The sequence below is a fragment of the Glycine soja genome, chromosome 8 (genome assembly GCF_004193775.1).
Source record: "Glycine soja cultivar W05 chromosome 8, ASM419377v2, whole genome shotgun sequence".
NCBI classification, from domain to species: domain Eukaryota; kingdom Viridiplantae; phylum Streptophyta; class Magnoliopsida; order Fabales; family Fabaceae; genus Glycine; species Glycine soja.
Window position 1 is genome coordinate 17,080,145 of NC_041009.1, and position 27,484 is coordinate 17,107,628.

Genomic DNA, 27,484 nt, shown 5'->3' on the forward strand with positions numbered 1-27,484 from the left:
ATCACTAACCTTTTTTTACTACTCTTGCTAGCTACTTTTATGAAAGAATCAAAGAATATTCAAAATCAATTGTAAAGCAGAAACTATTTTTGAAACATATTGACAGTCAAAATTCTGTTGATTCCCAAAGAGTAATGGACATGAAAGAGACTTGGATCCCCTCGTGGATGTTATTGGGATAATTAGTAGGCCGGTCTATATGATTTAATGGTACGAATATTCATTACATGGTGGCAAATGCTGACTTGGATTCCACATTGTCCAATTAGAGGCCGCCAGCATTTCTTTTTTCTTTTTTCTTCCTACTGTTGATTTTTTTTCTTTTTGTTGTATGCTTGAATTCTGTTTGTGGGGTTGTACAATTCCAATTTGATTCATGTAACCAAATGCTGTGGTCAAAGGGACTTTCTAGGGTTCATGGTTTATTTGATTGATTAGATCTTTGGACACTCTGTCTGTTGTGCTATTAGGTTACATGCTCTTTCTATTGGTCTTGAGTTTGTTTGACTTAGCTATCTTGCTATAGACCATGAGAAAGTGTTTGCTAATTTTGTGTTGTGCTATCCAAATAACTCAAATAACATATTATAGTGCCAAAGTTCATAAATAGTACTAACCAATAGCCTTTTATAACTCATGCTATTTTCAGAATTTGCTAGTTTAATGTACAACTGTTCAAGATAACTTCAACTAATTTTATGTGGCTCCATCAGAATTTTTCTCTAAAATCGGCTGTGTAAATATAAGAATCACTTTACTACTACTTTAATGAGGGATAAAAAATTTAAAATTCAATCTCTTTTTTAAGATTATACACAAACTAATCCTGAAAATAACATTACTAGCAGATAAGAAACCAATAAGCCATAGTTCTGATAAAACAGAAACTAAGTAACATAGTTCTGATAACTTGCTTATAAATGGAGTATACATCTTTCCATTACTATATCAGTCTTTCTTGATGAGAAGGGTTTTGTTGTTTATTTCTGTAAATTAAAAAATGTGATTACGTGTCACAGAAAAATTGATAGAAACTACGTGATCTTGATCATATAATAATTTGTTTTAACTTTTAGAGGCCATATTATATACGAAAAATGCTTTGAATTTGAATGCACCTTTTGTGCTTGAACCGTAACGCATGTAAGCCTCTTTTTTTTTTGTTATAACATGTAAGCCCTTTAATTTGCATCCAGAGGTTGGAGGAAAAAAAATGAAAGAATAGAAATACCTAGTTCAGTTCAAACTAGCACTATCAATTCCTTTCCCCTGCCTCTAACTCTATCCGATTTTGGAGTTGAAGGAAAAAAAAATGATTATCCTATATTCCTATATGCACTTTGAACCCATTACTGTACAATTAAAAACTTGAAACAAAATGAAATTGTAGCCCACTGCCAAAGTATATGTTCAAAATTCAAAGTGTGCTCTCTTTGGAATTGTAGCACGAATTTCCTTTATCTCTTTTCCCTCCTTTAGAATTCATTGATTCCATTTATCAAGGTTGCCACTCAAACAGCACTAAAAAGTACTACAACACAACACGGCCCTCCATTTATTCTCTTTTTTTTCTGTGGTCTCTGCCAGTATATAAACCATCCTCCCCTATCACATTTCCTCATCAGCAAATCCTCTTCAGTTTCTGCATCTCTAATACTTCAACTCACTGTATTATCTTGAGGTTGGTCTTTGTAATTTCCCTTCCACTATCTGCCCCTCATATATTTTTCAATCTCACCTACCTAATTCTTCAAAAACTTTCTATGCAATTCTTTAGTATTTTAAATCTCTCCAGAGGGTCACATTATAGTAATGTGATCAAATCTGTCTTCTACTAGAGTGCTTCATTATGTCAGCCTCGTAACTTGTTTTCATAGCTTTCAGAGAAGTTTAATCCTTAACTGAGTTTTTTTTTTTTTATTATTATTATTATTATTATTATTATTATTATTATTTGTTGTTCCAATATTATAATAAGCATTATGCTAGCAAGCTAGCTAGTGCCTAGTACAATACACAAACACATGTACATGTGTAGGATATAGATATACTATCATATATATAATGTGGCAACAATTATATAGAGAAAAACATCATCAAGTTTTATTGAACATTTGACACTTGTTTCATAATTTTATACTCATAGTTTTTCTAATGAGGATTGGTGAATGCAACAGTAATTTTGCAGAGAAGTAAAATATGAGCAGGCCAGGAGACTGGAATTGCAGGTCGTGCCAGCACCTGAACTTTCAGAGGAGAGACTCATGCCAGCGATGTGGGGACTCAAAATATGGAGATAGAGTTGTTGATTTTGGTGGTTTTGGAGGAAGAGGAGGGTCCTCATTTGGTTTAACTGGCTCAGATGTTCGCCCCGGCGACTGGTACTGTGCTGCTGCTAACTGTGGTGCACACAACTTTGCTAGCCGCTCAAGCTGCTTCAAGTGTGGTGCTTTCAAGGATGACTTGGCTGGAGGAGGCTATAACAGTTCTGACATCTTGCGCTCCAGAGCTTTTGGTGGCAGTGGAAGACCTGGATGGAAATCTGGTGATTGGATATGCAGCAGGTGATGACACAGTCATTCATTCATTCATTCATTGATTTTGTGTCTTTTCATTTTATTTTTTTTTAACCGCTATTGGTATAAAGTATTCACTGTCGATGATTAATCTCCGCCGTGGAACTTAGTGGGACACCTTTAGTGAGATTCTCTCATTCCAACCATATTTTTTTTCATCCACAAAACTTGAATCCAAGACTTTGCTTAAAGGGACCTAATCCAATACCACTAGGACAAAAAACTTGTTGGTCATCTTTTGATTTTTGGTTCTTTCTTAGGGGACATCTTGTGCTTTTTCCTTTGCCTTCTGTCTTTAAAGTGTAAAGAATATGGCAAACAACACAAAAACAAAAGGCACTGTTGGTGTTAATAGGCATGCAATGCTACTCATCTTTATTGGGTTTTCCCCTTTCTTTGACTGCTTTTAGGACTTTCATACTTCGAAAATTAGTTGTCCCTTAAGTGCAAAATATGGTTCACTTCACTAGTCTTTCCTTGTGTTTCTTGTTATGACAAAGTTTAATTTATTCCTTTTTTTTTATCATTGAGCAGATCAGGATGCAATGAGCACAACTTTGCTAGCAGAATGGAATGTTTTAAATGCAGTGCTCCAAGGGACACGTACTAGAAAAAATGAGTTTATCCTAGCAAGAAAGGCTACATTAATTAATGGAGATGCTGCAAGATTTCTTTATTAATTTCTTTGGGATGTTGAAGACAGTGTGAATTCTGAAAAGGTGGTTTAAAATCCCATGTTACAGAGAAGCTAGCCAGCTGCATCCCTTAGGGTCTTTCTCAGATTTACCTCAAGAGCTACAACAATGTTGTTTTGGTGCTTTAAACTACTTTCTTTAGTTTTGGCGTTAGAGAGTTCATTTATTGTATGGTGCGTGGTTTTCTTAAATGAATATGAATCTCTTTTCTTGTCTCTTCTTTTCTTTTCCCATGAGATAAACTAGAAGTACTTCCAAATTAAGCATGCATGAGGGGTCATGTGGTACGCCATTTGTTACTATTTGATAACTCAAAAACAAAATAGTAGTCCTATACACACACAAGTCCACCAAGCAATTTTTTTAACAAGGGACAACCTTTAAACCTTTAAGTTGACAAAAAGAATATTTGAAATAACTTTGAATCAGCATTGCAAACAGTTCTCTTCAACTATGGAGTAAAAAAGGAAGACTTTGAATATATTTTTTAAGTTCCTATAAATATACCTTTATTTGATTTAGGTCCTCTTTTTTTGTCATTAGTTTTGACCTCATAAATTTTATTTATTAATTTTAAAATGGTCTCTATCACTGCTTAGTAGTAACACCAACAATCATTTTAAAATAATAATTTGATGTGACATGTAACAATTATTGTGTGGTAATATAAATTATTTTATTAAGGGAGTTTAGTTTTTGATTGAACACTGTGTGAATTATTATAATTTTTTTATTATTAATCTTTAATTTCTACCGATAAAAAAAGATTATTTTTAAAAAATGTATAAAAACTAAAACCATGTTAAAAATATATTTTATAAAATAATATAAAAATGCCAAAGACCTTTGTAACTATAAGTGAAACATATTTTAAATAGCCAGAATCTAAGTTTGAGGTATGAGTACTCATTACTGAGAAATATTCCGTAACCTCTATATTTTGTATGAGAAATATCTCTAACTTGTTCCTTCCTTCCCTCACTTCAATGGCTTAACTTGGCATATTTGAAACATAAAATCACATTGGATTCCTTTCGCTGAATGTAAAGTATACCTTTAAAAAGGATGCACATTGAGGATTTAAAAGATGAGCCCAAGACTCCATAACTACATTTGCTTTTATGTAGGACTCTTGTCTTTCTTTCAGGCAAGCTTTATGTTAGTGAAGTATCTTCGATTCTTTTCAAGCAAGCTTTATGTTGATGAAATGTCTCCAAGTCTCGACCCTTGCTAGATTATATATAAGATATATGATTCTCCTTATATTACTATTAGTTCACTGTTCTCATTTTTACTAATATATGATTCTCCTTTTTATATTACTATTAGTTGGAGGTCCCAAGATGTCCTCCTAGTTGGGTGCAGTTTGGTAATGGTGCTGATTATAAAAATAAAATAAAATAAAATAAATCCCTTGAAAATATAATCTAATATATACCTATCAATTTAGAAGTTTAAAATTTGTGATCCTTCTTTCCAATAAGGGGCATTATCATCGATTTTTGCGAGTTAGAATCCATTTCATTATTTTCTTTATAATCATCCAGTTTTCTTGTTCGAAGAAAAATAAGTAACATTCTGAATGATAAATGAGGCAAAATGGGTTCCATTCGTGAATACAAAAGTTTGCATTAATGAGATACACCATATCAATGAGATTATAAAAGAAGCTGCTGATGCAAGAACCATTAAAACACACTTTCTATTGCCATGTATTATATCTCTGCAAGTTCTAGCCTATTTGATAATGGACCAAGCTAAGGCATCCATTGGGTCAATTTATTTCTTGAGAAGCATGTCATCTGAAGCAAGGATAGCAGAGTTCACTGCCCTCACCTGAAGAACTTGAAAGAAGAACACTCAAAATAATGTATCCAAACGGAATTTTAAGTATTAAATAATTTACCTATTTATTTATACAAAACAGCAATTGAAGCTTAGAAATTAATAAATACATGTACTACATAATTTCAAACACTAAATAAATTGAAGCTCAAAAATCTTTTTTTAAAAAAAAAAATAAGTTATGTAAAATATATAGGTGAGTGAAAATATCAGTGTTATCTTGTAATAGATAGAGGTAGTTACATATTAGTTTTTTTTTCTTAAGTAAGAAATCATGAGTGTTTCTCAATCCACTGGATCAAAGATTTATTCTATTCATGGTGTATGACAATCATCACCCAAGAAAATTTTGAACACAGTAGAAATAATTAAACATAAATTTTTCTATTAAATATATCATTTTTATTTATGTGAACATAATAAAACCTTACACGCTGTGTGTTACTACATATTAGCTATTTAACTTGCCCTTGAGTAATCGGATTTTCCATTATTAGTATTTTATATATACATATTTTTAAGAAATGATGCAACTTGGCTGGTTAGATTCCAATAAAAGTTGGTGGCTATCAAAAAAGATCTATAAGCCAATTGGATAATCAAATTAGTATTTGAGAGACTTGTCCATGATTGGATTATAATATGATAACACAATTTTAAAAATATTAAAATAGAAACATTGATAAATATAAAAAAAGTGTAAGAAAATAATTTTTAGTATGAAAGAATAATATAACAAATTATAAAACATATTAATATATATATATATATATATATATATATATATATATATATATCGGAACAAATGCAGAAAAGTAAAATCAAAATAATATAATAAAATTGAAATAATTTGTAAGTCTCAAAAATTTATTTTACATTGATATTAGGTATAATGAAATATATTAAGACAAAAAAGTGGATACAAAAGAAAAGATATTAAAAAATTATAAGTTTTTCCTTCATGTCCCCAAAAAATATACAATTATATCCGAATGTTTTAAAAATAACGAATTCGTGCCGGTACAAATATAAATTTTTACCTTTTCATTAAGGACTTTTTTGTACTAATTGAATTTATTACTCAATAAGATGGGCTTCCGCAATTTATCTCTTTCACCCAAAAACACTCAACAAAAAAGATCTCTAACAAAAAAGATCTCTAAGCCAATTTTATCAACTTAATATTTGAGAGACTATCCAAGATTGGATTACTTAGTTGTGAAGGATCTAATTCGCCCGTTTTATTTTATATTATTTAAAAACAAGCCTCTCAAATCAGCCTTGCAATGCAAAAGGGTACAAACCAGAATTTACTAAATATCCTGCTGATGCTACATTCATCCAAACTCTGATATCAAGGAAAATATCATTTTTCCTAAATACAAATAAGCAAGTCTAAAGCTAAACTACTGTAATAATTTTCAACCAAATAACTTTCACCTAAGAAAGGCAATGCAGTAGTCTATCTGTGGAATTGCCTATCAAATGTTAAAATTGCATATTACGAGATAAAATCTGAATTGAGAAAGTAACACAGTTCCACGAAACGTTCCAGCTTCCCCAAGTATATACTTCCATGCCAACATCTGGAAGGTAAAAATTAGCCAGTCCAATTGATGTGGACCCGTACGATGTTAGAATCCCAAAGAAAACTTAGAACTTGAAGAGCAAATATAAATAAGAGCCAAGCTCACAGGCTTTTGGAAACACAGAAAGAACATACGCATAAAGGAACTCTAACTTAACTACCAAAAATGATAACTGAGATAGTCAAATGAATATGAAATGGTTTTGTTAAGATCCAATTAAATTGATAAGAACCTTCGGGAGAAGTATACCACAAAGGCTAGTTGTTGTAGTTCAGGATCCCATGACCTTATTATACCCAAACTATATTCGCATACCTCCAAGGCTCCAATGTAGGACTCAAATCCTATACCTCACAATATCCTAACATCCCACAATCTACAGTCCCGATGCCCTTGCAGATTGGTAGTGCATTAACCTTTTGATTAGTTCCTAGCAAAAACTATGCCACTGGTTTGCAGCTGAGACATGGAGGAAGAAGGCTCTGATGCCAATTGATAAGAACCTTTGGAGTATTGTTGTCAAACTCTTGAGTTAACTCCGACTCTTGCAAGTTTACTATTCTAGGTAGAGAAAACAAATTAACTCACTATCAAACTCTTTTTCTAGATAAACTCGGGTCGTTAAATGCGCATAAACTTGACTCCTGAGTAAAAAAGTAAGTATTTATGCTACTCATGGATTTTATTTTATTTTATTGGTATTGAAAGGGCGGGTTAAAAAGCCCAAAAGAAAAAACTACACAGCAATATATCAAGGAGTAGAAACTCCCATCAAGTCAGCTAGCCAACATAAATTTAACATTTTACTAGGCTCAAACGATTTGAAAAAAAATTATCTCTTTTTGAAATGTTTTCATTTTAAGAACTTATGGTTTTGTGAATTTATGTATGATTGTGGTAGTTTATGTAGTTTGATCTTATGTGGTACTAATGTACTATTACACCTTATTCTTGTGGTTTGCTACTTTGATTCATTATAGAGTTGAAATGTTAAACTATTGTTAAGACTTAAGAGTACTATCTTTATACATATATGTCATTAATAGTTTTTTTATTAATATATTTTATAATTATAATAGATAAACTCTTATATTATGAGTTTGAGTTAAGTTTGACAACCTCACTTGGGAGAACCATAACACAAAAGCTAGCTATTGTAGTCAGAAAACGCACAAAACCTGTCTTATAAACCTCATAATAATTAAGATCCCATACTTCCAATGTGAGACTCAAATCAAGTCCCATAACTTGCAATGGGATCCTAACAAGTTTCCATGAAACTAATCTGCATGTCACAGTGCCTGGTCTCACGGTAGCCAAATGCAGGAGTCCAGATGCATAACCAAACACAAAATGAGAACAACTCTGTACTCACGTAGCCTCCTCTTTTCTATTTCTGAGTTCCAACACTAGCACTTTAAGAATTTCACACGGACCCTTTTCTAACCTATGCTTCAGGAATTTTAAGTTCATGTTCATCCAATTCTTATTTAGATAATTACTCTACACAATGGAGACTCTGACATAAAATTATAGCATTGAAGAAAAATTAAATTAGAGAAACAAAGAATATACAAATATAATACCTCAACGAGAGGGAATCATGCCGGTTTTCCTGGCATAGGCAAAGATGCCACCGGCCTCGATCACTGGACCCGCGTCGCCGATCGGTTTCAAGCGATACTCCTTTCCGGTGGTGTGATTGATCAAGCGGCTCTCTCCGAGCTCAATCGTCACCACATCGCCGGTGGTGCACTCCTCGCAGAGGCGTCCCTCCGACTCCAGCGGATACACCTCGCCGGTGGCCACGGAGTTCCGAAAGAAGATCCTAGCGTACGACTCCGCGACCACTGCGGCGGCGCCGGAGGCGCCCAGCGCGACGGGGGCGTGCTCGCGGGAGGAGCCGCAACCGAAGTTGGCGCCGCCGATGACGATGGCGTACTTGGTTTTGATCTCGCCGGGTTCGATGAAACGCGTGGCGTAGGTGGCGGGGAGGCCGATGAGGGCGTAGGAGCCGAGCTTCTCGTACTCGTCGGGCTTGGAAGGGACGAGGGTGAGGTACTCGGCGGGAATGATCTGGTCGGTGTCGATATTGTCGCCGACGACGTAGCAGAGGCCGTGGAAGGAGGCGGAGGGAGAAGCGGACGCGGCGGATTGAGCGCGTGGGGTTTGGAGAGAGACTGCGACGCGGTTGCGAGGGTTTGATGACTTGGGAGTTGGGAAAGAAAGGAAGCGCGGTAGAAGAGTGTGAGAGTGAGAGAGGGAGAGTTTGGTGAATGCCAGGTTCCGAGGAAGAACGGTTGCGGCAGAAGAGAACAACGCCATTGTTTAATGTTAAGTGCTTTTCCCTTTCCCTAACACTCGTGGTTAGTATTTATCTAGACTATTCAAACGGCGCCGTTTATGTGCAGGAACCTGGCGGCGCGTGTTAGGTAACTACTATTTACTTCCGTCTTCTTTTCTCTCATCTACAAGAAATAAATAGGGAATTACGTGAAAAGTTATAATATTTGGATTGAAAATAAATAATGTTGTAAGCTTGTTTGATTTAGGATAAATGGAGATGAGATAAATAAAATTAGAAATAAAGGCACTATATTATCTCTATCGTTAACTTTAATACAACCTCGTGTTATAGTTTGCGACTTGATATGAAAAAAATGATTCTCAATCCTTTACTAATACAATTGATTACATGCTAAATATAATGGGATGAATAAAGCAATAATCATATAAACTCGGATGCAAAAATGGACTATAATCGGTTTCAAGAATGCACAATCGATTATTTACGTATCTGAATCAGCGTCGAGAAGCAACTAAGCATAGTCTTCACAATTGGATTTGTCCCTTTCCGATGTAAGATGCACAATCAAATTTCGCAAAATTGTTGTTTATTCGAATTCTTAGACAGCAGTAAAGATGTTGGCCAAGGGATATTGTCATTATCATTCATGTTATAGTTTAGTCAAAGCAATCCACAACATTTATCAGCACAGGAGCCATGTGCTTTGAATTCATGTATTATGTGAGACGAATCAAAGTTATGGATGTTATGAGACATCTAACAAATTAATCTTTTGAGCTAGACCGGTTTTTTTTCTCACGTACTTAAGATTTTGTTTATTTTACGTACTTCCGACCTAATAATATCAAGTTCATATGATATAGAAATTCATAAAATAAATATAATGAAATGAAAATGACCCACATAATTATATAGCTTTAAATAAAACAATGTAATAATAAATCAAGTTAGGTGAGTTTTAAAATTAATTTTTCCAAGTCAATTAAATGGAAGAAGGAAATTGAGGCTGAATCAAGTTGGTTTTTGAAGAAAACAAATTACGTTAACCAAATTTAGCCAATCATATAATTTATTTAGGGCAGGTCATTAGGTTGCCCATAAAAATTAAACTTTCGTAAACATTCGTTCCGAGGAAAACTTGAATAAAAGAAGGATGAGGAAAACTTGTAAATATTAAACACCTTGTTCCTTAGATTTAATAAATGCAATGAAAGAACTAACAGTACACATCTTAAGCCGCATTATGAATTTTCTAAAGAATTCTCCCAATGTTTCTATTCAAACAGCATCAATGAACTCGACAAAGAAAACTAGGAGTGTATATATGTCTATAACTCATTCTATTTATGTATGCCTCTTTTTGAAAGAAAAAAAAAACCATATTTTTGTATGAATTTTGAAAGAATACAATTTTGTGTTTATTCTATTAGTAAAATTGTGGAGTTACAAGAGAGATATTAGGTTATAATAAAAAAAACTAATTATATACAACAAAGATCTTAGGCTATAATAAGAAAATTGGATACAAAAATATATTAACATATATTCTAACATATCCTAGACTATAATAAGAAAACTAGATATAAAAATATATTGACATATATTCTAACATACTCCTGCAGTCGGAGCGGGAGGTTGTCGTATGTTGAGAAGCGGGAGGTTGTCGTAAATTGAGACTGTTCCAAAAATCCTCAAATAGAATCAAGGAAAGGTCTTTTGTAAAAATATTTACAATCGGATAACGTGATGGGACATGTAAGACTCGAATTTCCCCACGAGCAACCTTTTCACGAACAAAGTGAATATTCATCTCAATATGTTTAGTGTGCTGATGCTGAACAGGATTTCTGGAGAAATACATCGCACTAACATTATCACAATATACCAAGGTAGCTTTCCGAATAGGACAATGAAGCGCTAGAATGAGGTTTCATAACCAACAAGACTCAGAAGTCACATTAGCAATGCCTCGGTATTTCGCCTCCACACTAGATCGTGACAACGTAGCTTGCCGTTTAGCGGACCAAGAAATTAAATTATCACCAAGAAACACACAATAACTCGATGTGGAGCATCTAGCATCTAAGCATGTACCCCAATCAGCATCTGTATAAGAGAGAAGAGTAGATGTGGAAGATAGATAAAGATGCAAGCCATGATTAAGAGTACCTTGAATGTAGTGCACAATGCGCTTGAGAGCGTATATGTATTCTTCCCTCGGGTCATGCATGAATAAACACACTTGTTGCATAGCATAAGCAATATCCGGTCTCATGAAGGTGAGATATTGAAAAGCCCTTGCAAGGCTTCGATAATGAGATGGATCGGCATATGGTGTGCTGGAATTAGCATTGAGCTTTGGTTTCGTGTCAACTGAAGTGGGAGATGGCTTACAAGATGACATGTCAGCTCGTTCAATGATCTCTATTGCATACTTCCGTTGAGATAAGAATAGACTACATGCATGATGAGTTACAGCTATACCCAAGAAATAACTCAACGATCCTTGGTCCTTCATAGCAAATTCTGAACTAAGAAGGGATATGATAGACTTGCGAATAGCATCAAAAGAAGCTGTCAAGATAATATCATCCACATACAAAAGAATGTAAGCCATAGTTGTACCTTATCAGTAAATGAAGAAAGAATGATTAGAAGTATTGTGAGAAAACCCAAGAGTAAAAACATAATCAACGAATCTCTTGTACCAAGCTTGAAGGGCCTGTTTGATGCCATATAGAAATTTCTTCAACAAGCATACATGATTAGGATGATTCAGGTCCCTAAAACCCATGGGTTGATGCATGTACACAGTCTCTTTGAGTTCTCCATGCAAGAAAGCATTCTTCACGAATTCGGGTCATGCTTTAGAGATGGCTAAACTAAGAACAGTATGAATAGTTGCCAGTTTGACTACCAGGCTAAAAGTCTCACCATAATTTATGTTAATCTATTGTGTTTTGTCATCCCCTACAAGACAGGCCTCATGCCTCTCAAAAACACCATCAAATTTTTCTTTATGAGTAAAAATCCATATAGACCAAATCATATTAACATTAGGCGGACAGGGCACCAACTCTCACGTCTTATTTTTAATAAGAGCATTAAATTCATCATCCATAGTCATTTTCCAATTCGGGTCACAAAAGGCATACACATGATTACGTGGTAGTGGGGATTTAGTGACACTATTGTAAAGATTTGAATGTCATTTGGCTTTGAAAATCCCAAGCTGACTACGTGTCACGAGTTTGAGAGCCAAAAAAGAAGTGGGCTGATATAAAGGTGAAGGTGTAAGCACTGGGCTGGGTGAGGGTTGCTATTGTGGCGATTGTGGGCTAGGTGTGGGTGGGCCGGATAAAGGTGTAGGTTGGGCAGCAAGATATGGGCTGGGCAAGAATAGTATGCAATAGGTCATGTGAGATTGTTGCATAGATTCATTAAAGGATCGTAGCATCAAAGGTCAACCATAGTTCCTTTTCTTCATCGATTTTAGGCACCTTCTCCTTGCCTTTCTTCGGTGGGACGATGTGGTGGAGGACATTGTGAGAAAGTGCATGAATCTTGAACAGTTCCCCCCACGTTGCATATTGGACGTTTTCCATCTCTAGGGTGATGGAGATATAGTTCTTGATGTTGGAGACAACAAGAGTTGGATAGAATTTGTTGGAGTCAGTCATGGTGGCTGACGTGAGAAGAGAAATGGCGACTAGAAAGAGAAGAAGAGAAGCTAAGACATGGTGGAAGCAAGAAAGGATCTCACCTTAGACTGTTGATACCATGAAAGAATAAAATTTTGTGTTCATTCAATTAGAAAAATTGTGATTATATACCACAATTACAAGAGAGATCCTAGGTTATAATAAAGAAACTAATTATACACAAGAGAGATCATAGGCTATAATAAAGAAATTGGATACAAAAAATATATTGACATATATTCTAATATATCCTAAGCTATAATAAGGAAACTAGATATAAAAATATATTGACATATATTCTAACAAATTTGATAAAACAATGAAAGAACTAAAAGTCCACAATAAGCTGCACTGTGCACTTCCTAAAGAATTTTGTCAAACCTCTATTCTGAACAGTAATGAATGAGTTTGACAATGTCTGCAAGTCATTCTCATTGAACAATACATAAAATTCATGCCACATATTCTCCACTAGCTACCCTATGATTAAGAAGTCTTGTATTCCTGTGTTTGCAATTGCATTGAACAATAAGTAGAAGTGTTACCTACCTAGCTAGGTAGGCCATGGATGCATGCATGTCATTACCAGTCTCATTTTTCCTTTAATTTATAACGTTCAGCCTTCACAACGTGCTTTCGAGTGAAGTGCGAATTATCTTTCGGACATCCTTTCTAATGGAGAAGAATGCTGAGATTAGTGCAATATACAGGGCTGAATAGATGTGGATAACTTTTGCATGAGCTAAACCAGATTTTCCCTTAATGGACTCTCTAATCAGACCCCACATAAGAATAAGTATTCTAAAAAGGCTCATTCTCCCTGGTTTTATCAGACTTGTGATTGCTCCTCCCACAGACAAGTAGCTTCCTCCCAGAACCTGCAAGACAAACCCAAAAGAATGTCCAAGCTTAACACACTCTCTTAACACATTCTTTTAACATACTCTTTTATCATTGGTTGAAATTTGTTAGAAATCACAAAGATTATGCGAGGCTCACTCCTTGTTTAATGAACTTCACTCGTGATTTTATAATTTTTGACACATTATAACCAACAATAGACAATGTTAGAAGTAGCGTGGAGTGTATTGGTAGCACTAATCTCAATACTAATAGAGGCATTAGTTTTCAGTTACTAATCAACACGACACCTCTAGGCGTTGGAGATCTGATGCAGCAGAGACTGCCCTTGAATTGAACTGGTGCAAGTTTAGAAGATTTCTGTAGCTTGGGATGGTTTTCTGCTTGCAAATTGCCTCTGCAAGAGCTCCAGGGTAGAGAAGAGTCTTCACTATTAAAAGAGGGAAGAACTCACTTGCAATAAACTGAGAAGATGTCACTTCTAATGGTGTCTGACAAATTCCAAATCTACATGGAACACTGCAAATAAATGGGACCTTTGTCATGAGTATCATCACTATGACACAAACAGGATTTAAAAATACTATTCCAGAACTTCATGCATAGCTTTTGGCATTAATCATTGCAGGAATAATAAGACCCTGTTGTCACCAGTGGCATTGCAATCATAAAAATAATTAGGAGATCGATTTTGCACTTCTGTTAGCTAGTTCATTAGTCTATGATGCCGTGTTGTATAACTAGCACATGATCAACACATCGGAAAACTACAAAATTTTAAATGTAAGTGACAAAAAAAAAGGTGGGTTCCTAAATTAAATGTTACATCAACCCTAATTTCAGGAATATTTAATTTAAGTGAAGATACATTTGATTTCAACAAAGGATAAAATCCTGTTGTTGACTAATGAATTGAAAATACTAAAACGAAAATGACAAGAGGCATTATTGAAAGGACCCCTCTGTTCTAAAAGCTCCCCAAAATATGGAATCGATGTGGCAAACTGGGGTAACACTTTGACCACTTCAATTTTCAATTTTTTTACCCTAAAACGTAAACACCTCTCCCTCTTTACGTGTAACAAAAACGTTTTCGTTTTGGTTTTCCCTCGTCTGCATTGGACCAGATCCACGTCAAACTCTAGTTTTTTATATATATATATATAAATAAAAAAAACCGCCAAGCACGTGAAATGGAGGTGCCATATCATATGCTAGTCCAAGTAAAAGATGTATACATTGGAATAAAGTATTACACTTAAAACATTTTGTTTGTATTACAAAGAAATATAGTTGATACGTAAATTGTTTTACTATATATATATTGTTAAAGAATTTTTTTGTACAACTAAATTATATCACATTTTTAGCAAATTCAAACATAAGTCTATTATTTTGCACAAATAACTCTGTTATTTTTATTTATTTATTCATATATTAACATTTGATTGAAATGCTAATATTTCTGTTCACACACAAAAAAGAAAACAGCAATAGTGGAATTACCACGAGCCTATATCAATTAGTTTCGTTTGGATCATTCGTATCTTAGACTACACTGTATTCAAAATTTGGGGTTGCACAGTTGTTGCTTCTTGCACCTCTATCTAAGTTGATTTCTGCATCCTTTCTAAAAAAAAAAAAATTTACCTTTTGAATTGGTCATTTTAAAAGACAAAATTTCAAAATATAATTTTACGCTCCGTATTGATCATTCCAAGTTCCAGAAGCCAAAAAAATATGCGAAAGCAACTTGGAGGTGCAGAAAGCAACAACCAAATTTAGCAACATATCCTTTTGTTGGGCCAAGCCGATGGCAATAATTGAAAAAACTTAAATCTGCACATCAGGAGACAAAAGACAAACTGCCCGAAAAAGTGAGGAAAGGGGCCCAAATTGGTAGTCCATTACAGAATACTGAAGCCAATATAATGCCAATCACTGACCAAATAGAATATAATGTCAAATTCAACGCAGTTAATATTCACCGTGGCACACAATTTTAAGACGCAACATTGTCTTTCTTGACAGTAGCATAATCTATATCACCTTATCTTTGACTATGTCTTATCTCTTACTTGAGGATATAAGGTTCAAAGCAAAGACGTAACAACGAATTAATTAATTAATAGATGTAGTTTTTTCTTTTTTGCAAGCAGTACATATATAGCTCAAATATCTTTATATTTGTAATGATTACCCTTTTGTTCACAAACATAAATTTATGACAATGTACCATTAAAGAAAAGAAAACCACTAACAATTTCCCTACAGCATTTTTGAATCTTTACACGACCTTTGTATAAAAGAATAGAGGATTTTTATAGTAAGTAACTCAATTTGCTTTCAAAAAGGAGGAGAGGAGGCAGCCAAATTAATGCTTGATGTTGTCGCTGAGAAATGAGAATTAGAAACGAACGGTTGGTAGTATATATTCTCTCACCCTTTGGCTCTCTCCAAGAACCAACCCTTCAGTTCAATCCAAATCTAGGTTTGAGGCGAAGATATTAAATCGAAAAGTGACAAAGTTCACACAAGTGGGTGAGATGACAAAGCTCCGCATCGCATGTGGGTCACACATCCCGCTGTCCAATAATTGGCCTCTAATAATTGTCTGGGCCCCACCTACTCCAGTAAAAAAAAAATAAAAAAAAATCATATTTGACTATCACAACTACGTTAATTAAACGCAAGTGAATAAAAAATTGATTGATTAAAGTAACGTCTATTGCAAATATCGATATATTTATTGCAATCTCATGACTGTTGATAAGTGATTAAGTGACAATTTACTTGGCGAATGACGATAAAATATAGTACATATATGGCAAGTTGCTCAAAATGAAATCTTCACATTTCGGGTATGTGGAGCAACCTTCCCTTGGACATTTTAGCCAACATCTTCTCATTTCTCTCCCCAGACTCGTTGGCTAGAGCAAGATCAGTTTGCAAGAATTGGCACAAATGTTCCAAGGCTTATCCTATAGCCACAACAACCTCTTCATGGTTCTTGGCTCTTCCAATTCGCAACCATAGACCATATTGCTACGCTCATAATCCAGTGATAGATAAATGGCACCAACTCTCTCTACCAATCCCATCAATTCGACCAATTGGTCCAATAGGGAGCCTCCTCCTCTTAAGGGTCACCAATTCCACAACCCTCCAATTGGGTCTTTGCAACCCCTTCACGAGAGAGTTTAGGCACCTTCCCCGGTTGCATGTTGCAAGAACCAACCCTGCCGTTGGAGTAGTTACAACCTCGGAGTCATCGAATCCAAACCGTGATGACGATGATGTTCGGTTTCCTTCCTTTAAGGTCTACGTGGCTGGTGGCATGTCCGAGGCAGCACAAGGTGGCGGCGCCACGTATGAAACCAAAGTGGAGATGTATGACTCGCGGTTTGACACGTGGCGGATTGTGGGGTCCACGCCTGTCGAGTTTGCCGTTAGGCTCACCGTGTGGACACCCAATGAGAACGTGTGCATTGGAGAAACGTTGTATTGGGTAACCTCGGCCAGAGTCTATAGTGTCATGGGATTTGATGTTGGTAGAAATAGATGGAGGGAGTTGGGTGTGCCTATGGCTGAGAAGCTGGAATTTGCCACGCTTGTTCCGCGGAATGGGGCATTGGGATTGGTTGGTGGCACGTGTGGTGGAAGTGCTTGCATTTGGGAGCTAAATGAAGGGGACAAATGGTGCTTAGTGGATAAGGTGCCACTTGAATTGGGGTTGAGATTGTTGGGAGAGAAGAGAATTTGGGAGAGTGTTAAGTGTGTGGGGAATGAGGATGCTATTTGTTTGTATAGGGATATTGGATATGGGATGGTGATTTGCAAAAAGGTAGTAGGGGAAATAATGGGTAGGTGGGAATGGGTTTGGGTTGATGGGTGTGGTTACACCAAGGGGAAACAAGTGCATAATTGTCCAATCAGAGGGGCACTTGTTCATCCAAGTCTTGCCTCCTCTCTTATCTTTTAAACGATAGTAGTCTTCTTTTTGGTACAAGTTGCAAGTGACATTGTGAAGTGTTGTGAGATAAATAATTTATGTTTGAATTCAAAATGTAACTTGGCTTTGCTACAAACTTATTAAAAAAAATGTGAAGCAGGTGTAAAAATTGCACATAGGCGTGGGCGAAAATCCCATCCACATGAAATCAAATAACCTTTCAATCTATGCCTTTTGCTCTGCATAGCCTGTCTGAATTTTGTCCCTCTTATTTGGGTTGCTCTTAATTAATTTGGGCTTAGTACTTTGGGTTTTCATTGAGTTAAAAGATGGGCTTGGGCTATTTATACTTTTTCTTTTGTCAATTACGTTTTTCTTTTTTCTTTATCTTTTTAAATTTTATTGTAAAAAATACTCTTTATATGAAAAAAAGGTATAAATCTTATTTTTATATACTCCATTTTCATTATTCTCTAAAGCTTGTTTATCTATTTTCCCTCCTTTCCTTTTTTTTTCTCTATCAAAAGGTATTTAGATTTTAGCATACTCTCATTAGTCGTTACAATTGTACCCCGATATTCAATATTCAATTTCATGTACATGTAAAATACTTAAATCAAATTGTTGATACTGCACACACGACAGGATATGCTGTGATAACTTTATTTTTACCCTTTTAAATTTATTTAATATATTGAGTTGGGACATCACTACAAATGAATACGAAAGAGAAAGAAGATTTGGTATAATGAATAACCCACAAAGGAGTAACAAAAATGGAATAAAACCAATTAGGCCAAAAACAAATGAAAATTGGATTGCAGAAGAAGTATCAACATTTCCATGGGAAAACAAAAACATAGTTCGGACTCCAGATAGTTTCGGCTTCAGTTATTTCCGTATAATTTTTACCAGGACTCATGGCCGACAGAGTAAAGAGAGAAAGGAGAAAATATTTTACAATTTTTTTAAAATATGTTATATTTCTGGATGGATTGGATTTTTGTCCACTAAAATGGATTGGATTGTATTTTATTAGATGGATAGGGAATGTATTGGACTTTTTAATGGATCAAACTCATCAAAAGTGGATTCATGGATTATTTCTATCCCGTCCATTATAATCCGACTAAATTTTTTTCCGATTCATCCATTTTATCACTCTACTTAATGTATTCTAACTCTAATATAATGATTCCAGTAAAAAAAAAAAAAAACACTCTAATATAATGATAAGTAGAAACTAACATATTTGGATCATAAGTAGCAATGACTCAAACCATATATCTAAAGCTCTTTAATTTAATAAAGTTGATTGATAATCTAGTTTGGTATAAAAAAAAAACGAACAACATACTGTTATTACCTAAAAAAACATATATTGTTATAGTATGTGGTAAATTTGTTAGTTTTTTTTACAATAATTACTTTAAATGTTATATCTAAAGTAGTGTATGAAAACTAAACTTTTACTCTAAAAGTGATATTTTTTTTGGTAAGTTGAGGAAAGAAACAGCAAGAAAAAAAAAGTTCAATTTAATTACTTATGTTGTTTTTTTTTATATTGAGAAATACTTATGTTCGGTCTCAAAGTTAAGCCATTGAAAGAATATTATTGAAGCAAATAAATTGTTACAAAATTATTATGAAAGGTGCTTATATAAAAGTATAACCAGTGTTATTTAATCATTAAAAAATAAATTTTCAAGTCAAAACAAGAGTTTATATGAGTTGAGATATTCCACCAATGTTTACATTAACAGTGCATAAAACTAATCTTTATATTTAACATCAAAGTTGAAAATAAAACACATAGAAATAGAATAGTGAATACCAAAACTTAGTAAAAGAGAATAATGAATATGAAAGCGAATCGCGAAGAAAAATAAAATCCCAAGAGATATTGACTACGTCGTCTCTGTATGACTCTTTCCTTTTTTCTTTTTGCCACATGGTTTTGTTCACCATTTTCTATATATATACAATTCACACAGCAAAAGTCATCCACGTAAATACAACACAAGAAACAGACAGAGAGAAATTCACACACATAAAAATCATCACTTCAAATTAAGCTAGAGCTAGAAAGATTCAGAGGTAGCTATAGAGAGAGAAACAGAGGTCATGGATGGTTTGCAAAGATCTGAGGTGTCTTTCAGGAGACAGGGTTCATCAGGGCTTGTTTGGGACGACAAGTTATTGTCAGGGGAATTGAACAAAGTGAACAACAACGAAGACCAAAAGGGTGGTGGTTCTGGTGGTGACCTTAACCTTAAAGTTAGAACTACACCACCCAACACCACCATCCAGAGAAGCCGCTCCAACGGCGGCTACCGCACCGGAAAAGTCTCGCCGGCGATCGAGCCTCCCTCTCCCAAGCTCTCTGCTTGCGGCTTCTGCAGCGCTTTCGGGAAAACAAGGGAAAAGGGCCGTGCTAAGCATCGATCAAGGTAGGTTTTTTCCCGTCGCCGGAGACGGTGGTTCATACAGCTCTTCAACACGTTCTGTTTATGTCCACTTAAGATTTAGGGTTTGAGTTTGAGTTCGTATATGGGAATAGAGAAGGGTGAATTGTAGCCCTCCGTTTCGTCTCTGTTTACGAGTTTTGGTTTGTTTTCATGTTTCAATTGTCTCTGTGGAAGAAGAGATGATGATAGTTTGGGGTGAGTTGGGTTGTAATCATGTGTATGTTTGTTGGATCAACCAGCAATTTTGATCTCTGTACAAAGTAAAATCTCCAATAAGATCTATCTTTCACAAATTTGGGATTGGTGCAATATCCGAACGTGATTTAGTACCGTGCTTTTGCTTTTGTTTAATAATCAACACCATATTTATATATTGTATTTGTATGATATATTTGATAAATATGAGGAACTTGAATTTCTACCATGTGTTTATAAATTGAACTGATAGTTGAATAAAGAAAATCAAGGGGAAAAGAAACCATAGAGAACGCAAAGAAAATCAGCTTCATGTTTCAAATCATCCCTATCCTCTGAGTTGTTTTTTTTTTATTATTGTGAAGAATTTGTGGTCAGTTGCAAACAGAAGCGTAAGGTCAAATTTCATGTGGCTGTTTGCTTTTTTTTGAGAGAGAGAAATGTGGCTGTTTCCTTGTTTGTTCTATCGTCGGCGGCGTATGACAAAATAGAATGATAGATTGTGAGCAATAATATTATTTTTAATGGCTGGCATAAAGGGAGAGTATCACTGACCTTCTGAAAATAATACGAAAATTCCTTTAAAGATAATAAGAAAAAATAAATACTAAGTAGTAAGAAAATCGTGCATAAAATTTTTCTTTAAAATCTTGTTCTTACTAGCAATTATAGTGATTCAATTTCCAAAATCAACAGAATAAATAGATAATACTTCTAATTACTTTTTGATAGGTACAGTAAAAAAGGGTCATTTAATCCCTATCAAAAAGTAATTAGCATCTATTTATTTTGTTAGGTTTTAGAAATTGAATCACTGTATGATTGCTAGAAAAATCAAGATTTGTTAGGAAAATTTTCGTGCACGTTCTGCTTATTATTTATTATTCTTTTTTGTATTTTTAATTAAGATATACTCCCACATTTTCTTAATAAATTATTTTATAAATATGTTATGATTAATAAATTCGCTGAGTAATTATTGATATCTTTAAATGTTTCGTTGTCATCAATTTCAGAAGCATTGTGAAGTTTGTAATATAATTGTCTCTTCAATTAGTGATATTCTTTTTCCTCCATTTAAACTATATTTATGGTCAAAACAGAGTTTATTAGTAATACTAATACGACTCAATTCAAGGGATTTTTTTTATAACAAGAAAAATCAAACCCGAATTTAGTTTAACCATTCAACGTCGGTGTTGCTGTGTGAGAAGGGAATTTGATCACTATTGAAGACAGTCTCTATAATTTATTTGAAGGTTGAAAAAACAAATTTGTCCAAATCAATATGGTTTATCCCCCACTTGACCACTTCAATCAATTCAATGGGACATATTTAGAGCAATTAGTATCCTACCCACGAGAAAGTGAAGGCTATCACTTAAATTATGACGTGCTTCTGTGATAAGTGATTACTATTTGTGATTCCAGGAATCGTTATCAAATATTCACACAAACTTCTCCTAAGTTTCTTATTCTTTTGTGACATCATTTCTGCTCTCCAATAATTACACTTTCAAGTTCTTTCCCTTTATCCTGTTTGCTTTCACATTTTTATGTTTTTTTTTATTATTAATTTTGTAAGTGGAGTATACCATATCAAATAGTCCATACTCCAGAATATAAATTGTCAAATAATAACACTTATCCATTTTATTGTCACAAAATATAAAATTATTCTTAATGTATAACTTAAAGTATCCTCCACGCAATGGTTGAATTAATCTCTCTTGAAATAAAAAATTATTGAACCTGGGAATTTAAAAGCTACATATTTTATATTACCTATTAATATTTATGTGCAGAATTAAATCATTATTTTGATTATCAAACGATTATATAATGGGGTTGGAATATGATTACATATGTTTTGAATTTGTTTGATTGTCATCCTGTTCCACATTGAATAATGAATGTATTTCAGCCAAAATAAAGTGAGCTACACATGATGCCAACATCGCAGCCGAATTTTATATACTTTCCTTTCATTCATGTTCTAATGTTTCTAATTTCTGAAGGCAACATTCTGTTTCCCTTCAAGGTATCTATTTTTAAGAGGGAAAAAAAATAAAGTACAACGATAAGCGGTAAATAAAAAAATAACAACTAAAATTTTCATAATTTCATAATTTATTTTATTATAATTTTAGTTATTAATTTTTTAATCAACAGTTAAAGTTATAATGTATTTTAAAAATAAACATGTATTTTACAAAATAAATTGAATAAAAAATGTACTTAATTATTTTTGTTCTCATTCTACGCAAGACACCCCTATAATCAACTTTAAAGTTTTTAATATCTGTATCGGAACTAGCAACATAACCTCCATGAAAAATAAAAACAAAAATTGGCTACTTTTTATCATTTTTTTTCTTGCATTTTCATTTTTTTCTCTACCATGTTTAAGAAAGGGACATAATTAGCCCAATTGCACAAATATTACATCATTTTAACTGGTTCTTAATACCGATATTTGTATATCTGACAGATTCTGAAAGAAATAGGATGAATCGGTTCTGTGCATTTAATAACAGAAATATTTAAAATTAAAAACTTAAATGTAAATGAATAAAAAATACATTGAATGTAGCAAAATAACATAAGAAAAAAGAGATGTGCATGATTGGTTTGTCTTGAATCAATTATTAAGCGTGACGTACATTCAGTATTTGCTTCATTGCTTGTGAATTTCTTCATTTTATATCTAGTTTTGGCTTATAAGAATTTCTCCGAGTCTTTTTATATCTTATATCAAAGTAGATGTGTATAATATATATTTACCTCTTCTAAAAAAAAAATACTATATATATGCCTAAAAACATAAAGCATTGTCACGATAATATCTAAAATTAAGAAAATTCAAAATAGGCCTGTAACATTTATTCTTAATAAGAAAACCCTATTTTCATTCATTCTCTATAATTATCACGTAAGTTGCACAATTTGTTGATTTTTAGACTAAAATGATAATAACTTGTACTTTGAAAGACTTTTTATTTATAACATCTCAAAAAAAAAAAAAAGACTTTATTTTTTTATTTTGTTTACTTTTAAGGACTAATGTGTAGCACTTTCTTAGCAGGTAATTTTTCTTGACAAGTTACAGCACTTTCTTTCTATTTATGTCAGATAGAGATGCAAAAGATGATCAACTCGCCTCAGATGTTCGTTAGGGCGGTGGCGGTTTCTTATCCAAGATCAAATTCCAGAATATCTTAATTGTCAAACCAATCATAATAGACCAATATTACTGTGATTCACCACATCCATGTAACAACCAGATATGGAATGCTTCTAGGAGGATTAGCACACATCACTTGTTGATAATAGACCAATAGAGCTAGGCTTAACATTATGGAAAAACCAAAATCACCATAAAAATAGGTACAAACAGCTGATTTAGAATGGGTATTGGTAGTATTTAGAACATGAACTTTCATATAATTCTGATTTATTAGAACGACAATTCTCCCTCATCATTGAAGGATGAAATAACCAAGATCTGCACACAATTGGTATAAGTTTGCATTAGAGCTGACAAAAGTTACATGAATTTCTAATGCCTAAGTAGCCACCTCAATGCTCCAAACAACAAGAAGACAGCAAACCCAATTTTTTGTCAATGGGCAGAAAAGCTAGGCACTGTCAATATCCAGACTCCATAGTCCACAACTCTGATTTTTTTTCCGAGTATAAGCTACAACATTGAAACTTAAATGAAGTGAATTAATCAGGAGTAGTGCAATGGCAATTCTTGGCAAAATGATGGCATTGAAAATTGAGGGAGATTTAATTTTTCTCAAGTTGAGACTATTTCTAGAATGTAAAGAATCTGGCCTCCATTTTAGGATCTACAAATGTCAATGGTTCACTAAAATGCATTAGATACCTGCATTGAATGCCTTATCAGAAACAGCTGGAGTGTAATTTTAGCGAGGACCAAGTTTGGGGCACCCCTGGGCAAGAGGCAGGTCCATGTTGTCCACAGTTCTGAAAGTTCTAGGTAGCATCTTATCAACATACAGAGTTCCATCCAAGTGATCACACTCGTGTTGTAAAATCCGAGCCTGCCAGCCAGAAGCAATTATTTTGATTGGTGCACCATAACGATCCAAACCTGTAACTTCAACGTCAAGGTGTCGCTCCACCACTGCTCTGAACCCGTCAACACTGCAAAAATGTTATAAAAGGACTGAATATATATGGTTGCTCACAATATTGCTATATATTATTGTTTTTCAAAATACTGACTTTGTACTATACTGAAAAAATAAAAATAAAAACTATTACCAGCATCAATAATCGAGTAATGTCAAGTAAATCTCACTCAAACATGGCTTATTTAAAATAAGAGCACAGATAACATTAAGATGTCTCACTGTACTGTTGCACATGCCACTTTGGGAACTGCAGCCATTTTTATGCATTACACTCATAGTACTTCGCCAATAGCAGATTATAATTTAGGAATGCTTAAAGTCTAGATCTCCACAAAGCTCATGAATATTAGACATCAAACTATAAAAAGAAAACAAATAAAGGTTCACATCAGACAGAATACATAAGGCAAGTAAGCTAGATTTTATAAAAAATTCCGACAGTATTTAAGGAATACAGCATATGCAGACAATCAATCATCTTTAAGTTAATTCTATCAAAACCACCATTGCTATGTATTCATTACAAGGATGCTAACCATGCAGTCACCATGTTGAGACAAATTGTTAGGAATTAATACTCTTCAGCCATTAAGCAAAACATAATGATCCCCTAGTACATCATCTCAGAAGCAATTGTTTAAACAAAGGCAGATATGCACTTTAATGGAATGGTAAAATCATAAGATAGTGTCAAACTGTTTGACCGCCCTAGAGAGTGCATGTTCCAAGTAGGTCTTATGGTAATTGAGCGAAGAGGGTATGATCTTGGTCTCAGACAAAAAATTTAGAGGAATTTTAGCTATTACTCATGAAAGGGAAATTAGCCTAGTGAGAGTCAGAGCAGTAAAATGTTGAACATAAGACATGTAGAAATTTCTTAAGTAATAACAGGTATGCAATAGCTTCTACTTCTCATCTCAAAAACCGAATTATAACGAGCACAAAAAAATGAATTGATAGTCTGACAAAGCAAAGAGTGGTAACAAAGAAGGACACCTCAAGCACCCTTCAAAAAACAGAGCAGTCCTCTTGCCCTTCTTCTCTAGCTTGGGATTCAGGATCACCTGCCTCAAGAGAACTAATGAATGATGTATTAAAGTAACAGACCTAAAGGGAAAAACAAAACTATAAATTTAAATAGAATATTCTCCTTTTCTCCACATCTAAACATACCAAAAGATCAAAAAGTCTTCTATCTTGAGTTTTAGCCTCTTCCTTTGAGACATAACTAATGTACTCTTTTGTATCTTCCAAAACAATTATCTGCATAGATGAAAAGCCAATAAAACATATGTTTTTATACAGCTCCACATTGTACATTAACACCCAGAAGATTTTAATTTTAAACACAATAAACCTCATTGCTTTAAACAATAAAGATTCAGCCACCAATAGTGAAAAACTGAAAATAGTGTGGATTGGAAAGGTTTTGCTTTTTTACAAGGCAAACCTTCAACACACTTTCTTATTATAGGAATGGCAGAATTTTTTAAGTTGAAGTATATATAATGAAATGCACAAATGACAAATTCACTTTCAATTGTTGTAACCAAGCACGCATGAGGTAAATTAGCTACCCTCTTAGGCCTTAAGCTATCAGAACTTCAGTTCCACTATTCCACAACCAGCTCATTCACACTTTTTGCTTCTTTTTGGTTTTTGAAGTGCCATTATTATTAAAAGTAAAAACTTTTAACTTAGAATGAACGAGATACAAAATGGGGAAGCTAGAAAGCACAAAAATAGTAAGAATGGAAGTGACCCTCAAAGGAATTCCAATCTGGGGAGCAGCAAGACCAACACCAGGAGCCTTTCTCATGACCTGGATCATGTCATCAATGATCTTCTGCACTCTCTCCGACTTTATTTCGTTAGGATCAACATCCTGGGCTGGCTCGTGCAGAACGGGGTCACCGGCTTTGACGGTATCAGGTAAATTGGTCTTCTTGCTGTCTGCTCCAAGACCCAAAAACCACCCTGCTCTGGCACTGCAAGTTTGAGAGCTCCAACGCAATGGTGGCCTTGCAAGTGTGGATAATGGGGTGCCACTGGCGCGCAAAAAGATTGAGGTTTTTTGGGAAACAGGCATGAGAAGCACGCGGTGCAAGTGCAGGGCCTCCATGGCCCTTTTTCTTTCTTGCTTGCTTTCTGCGAAAGATTATTATGCAAATTTTCACCACAAACCACCGCACCACGACAGGACTGGAGGGACTGTTTATGGATTAGGAGCTACTATTCGTACTACCCACGTGGGTGGTGAATTTTTTTTCTAAAATCCAAAAACACTCTTTTAATGGAAATATAATTGTGCAACTAAATCATATTTTGATTGTAATTATATTTTCGTTGTAAAGTATTGAAATAAGAAAAAAATAACGTGCAATGGAAAGGTATTTCTATTGTGAAGTATAGGGGTGGGAAAAAAATAGCAATGAAAATATAATTTTGTTGCATAATTATGCAACATAAGCATAGGATGTTAAAAAATTATGCAAAGATTTTTATAATCAGATCTGTAAGAAAAAAAATATATGCAGAATATTTGTACACAAGCAATTAATAACAGAGTTTGACTAATTACATCTATGTCTTCGAGTTGTTGCAGATATTTTATTATAAAGAAAAAATTATAAACAAGTGTTTACAAACATTCACTCAACTCACAACCTCGTTATACTCAAAATAATATTCAAATACATATTTTCTCTCTCTTTTTGTTTTCTCTCTATCTTTCTTTTATTGAAGTTGGAATATTTATGAAGGGAAATAGATAATGTATTTATACAATTTCTCCTCCACTTATTTAGCTTTGTTATTTCTTCTATTGCTTTTCTTGAATTTCTCTCGAGCAAAACATTATATGCTTCTCTTTATTTAGTGTTTGACCATTTCCAACAATCTCCCACTTGAAGACTAACTTCAGTTTGTCTTCACACCTCGATCAATATAACAACCCTATCTAAATTGTTATTCTAGCATGCCATCTGAAGTAGATCACAACTTCAGTTTGTCAATAGTTATGACCTTTGTCAACATATATGTTGGATCCTTACTTCATCGAATCTTCTACAATATTAGCACCTCATCTTCAAGTAGAGATTTGATGAAGGAATAACAAAGTCCAATGTGCT

The 27,484-nt window shown here is 34.1% G+C and overlaps 6 protein-coding genes across 8 annotated transcripts; 3 read left to right on the forward strand and 3 right to left on the reverse strand.

The window, feature by feature from the left end:
* Window positions 1-1,566: 1,566 nt before the first annotated feature.
* LOC114423000 (transcription initiation factor TFIID subunit 15) lies at window positions 1,567-3,489 on the forward strand. The gene is made up of 3 exons (XM_028389584.1): window positions 1,567-1,681; window positions 2,178-2,564; window positions 3,111-3,489. Exons 2-3 carry the CDS (start codon window positions 2,200-2,202, stop codon window positions 3,184-3,186), a joined length of 441 nt encoding a protein of 146 aa, XP_028245385.1. The 5' UTR covers window positions 1,567-1,681; window positions 2,178-2,199; the 3' UTR covers window positions 3,187-3,489.
* Window positions 3,490-6,332: 2,843 nt separating this feature from the next.
* Window positions 6,333-9,077, reverse strand: LOC114422442 (3-isopropylmalate dehydratase small subunit 3-like). The gene is made up of 2 exons (XM_028388794.1): window positions 8,292-9,077; window positions 6,333-6,702 (listed from the first exon to the last, which is right to left on the reverse strand). Exon 1 carries the CDS (start codon window positions 9,028-9,030, stop codon window positions 8,293-8,295), a length of 738 nt encoding a protein of 245 aa, XP_028244595.1. The 5' UTR covers window positions 9,031-9,077; the 3' UTR covers window positions 6,333-6,702; window position 8,292.
* Window positions 9,078-10,943: 1,866 nt separating this feature from the next.
* LOC114423960 (uncharacterized mitochondrial protein AtMg00810-like) lies at window positions 10,944-11,630 on the reverse strand. The gene has a single exon (XM_028390856.1). The coding sequence runs from the start codon at window positions 11,628-11,630 to the stop codon at window positions 10,944-10,946; it is 687 nt and encodes a 228-aa protein (XP_028246657.1).
* A 4,748-nt stretch (window positions 11,631-16,378) lies between these two features.
* Window positions 16,379-17,755, forward strand: LOC114422443 (F-box only protein 6-like). Its single transcript, XM_028388795.1, has one exon. It carries the CDS (start codon window positions 16,439-16,441, stop codon window positions 17,555-17,557), a length of 1,119 nt encoding a protein of 372 aa, XP_028244596.1. The 5' UTR covers window positions 16,379-16,438; the 3' UTR covers window positions 17,558-17,755.
* Window positions 17,756-19,510: 1,755 nt separating this feature from the next.
* On the forward strand, window positions 19,511-20,414 carry LOC114422444 (uncharacterized protein At1g15400-like). Its single transcript, XM_028388796.1, has one exon. It carries the CDS (start codon window positions 19,652-19,654, stop codon window positions 19,979-19,981), a length of 330 nt encoding a protein of 109 aa, XP_028244597.1. The 5' UTR covers window positions 19,511-19,651; the 3' UTR covers window positions 19,982-20,414.
* A 3,131-nt stretch (window positions 20,415-23,545) lies between these two features.
* LOC114422445 (peptide deformylase 1A, chloroplastic-like) lies at window positions 23,546-26,568 on the reverse strand. 3 transcript variants are annotated; one of them, XM_028388799.1, is made up of 5 exons: window positions 26,116-26,568; window positions 25,527-25,616; window positions 25,350-25,417; window positions 24,083-24,363; window positions 23,546-23,695 (listed from the first exon to the last, which is right to left on the reverse strand). In XM_028388799.1, the coding sequence occupies exons 1-4, from the start codon at window positions 26,473-26,475 to the stop codon at window positions 24,123-24,125; spliced, it is 759 nt and encodes a 252-aa protein (XP_028244600.1). In that variant the 5' UTR covers window positions 26,476-26,568; the 3' UTR covers window positions 23,546-23,695; window positions 24,083-24,122. The 3 variants fall into 3 exon arrangements, with proteins under 3 accessions (XP_028244600.1, XP_028244598.1, XP_028244599.1); XM_028388797.1 differs by having other exon boundaries at window positions 23,563-23,890; XM_028388798.1 differs by having other exon boundaries at window positions 23,563-23,904.
* Window positions 26,569-27,484: the final 916 nt, after the last annotated feature.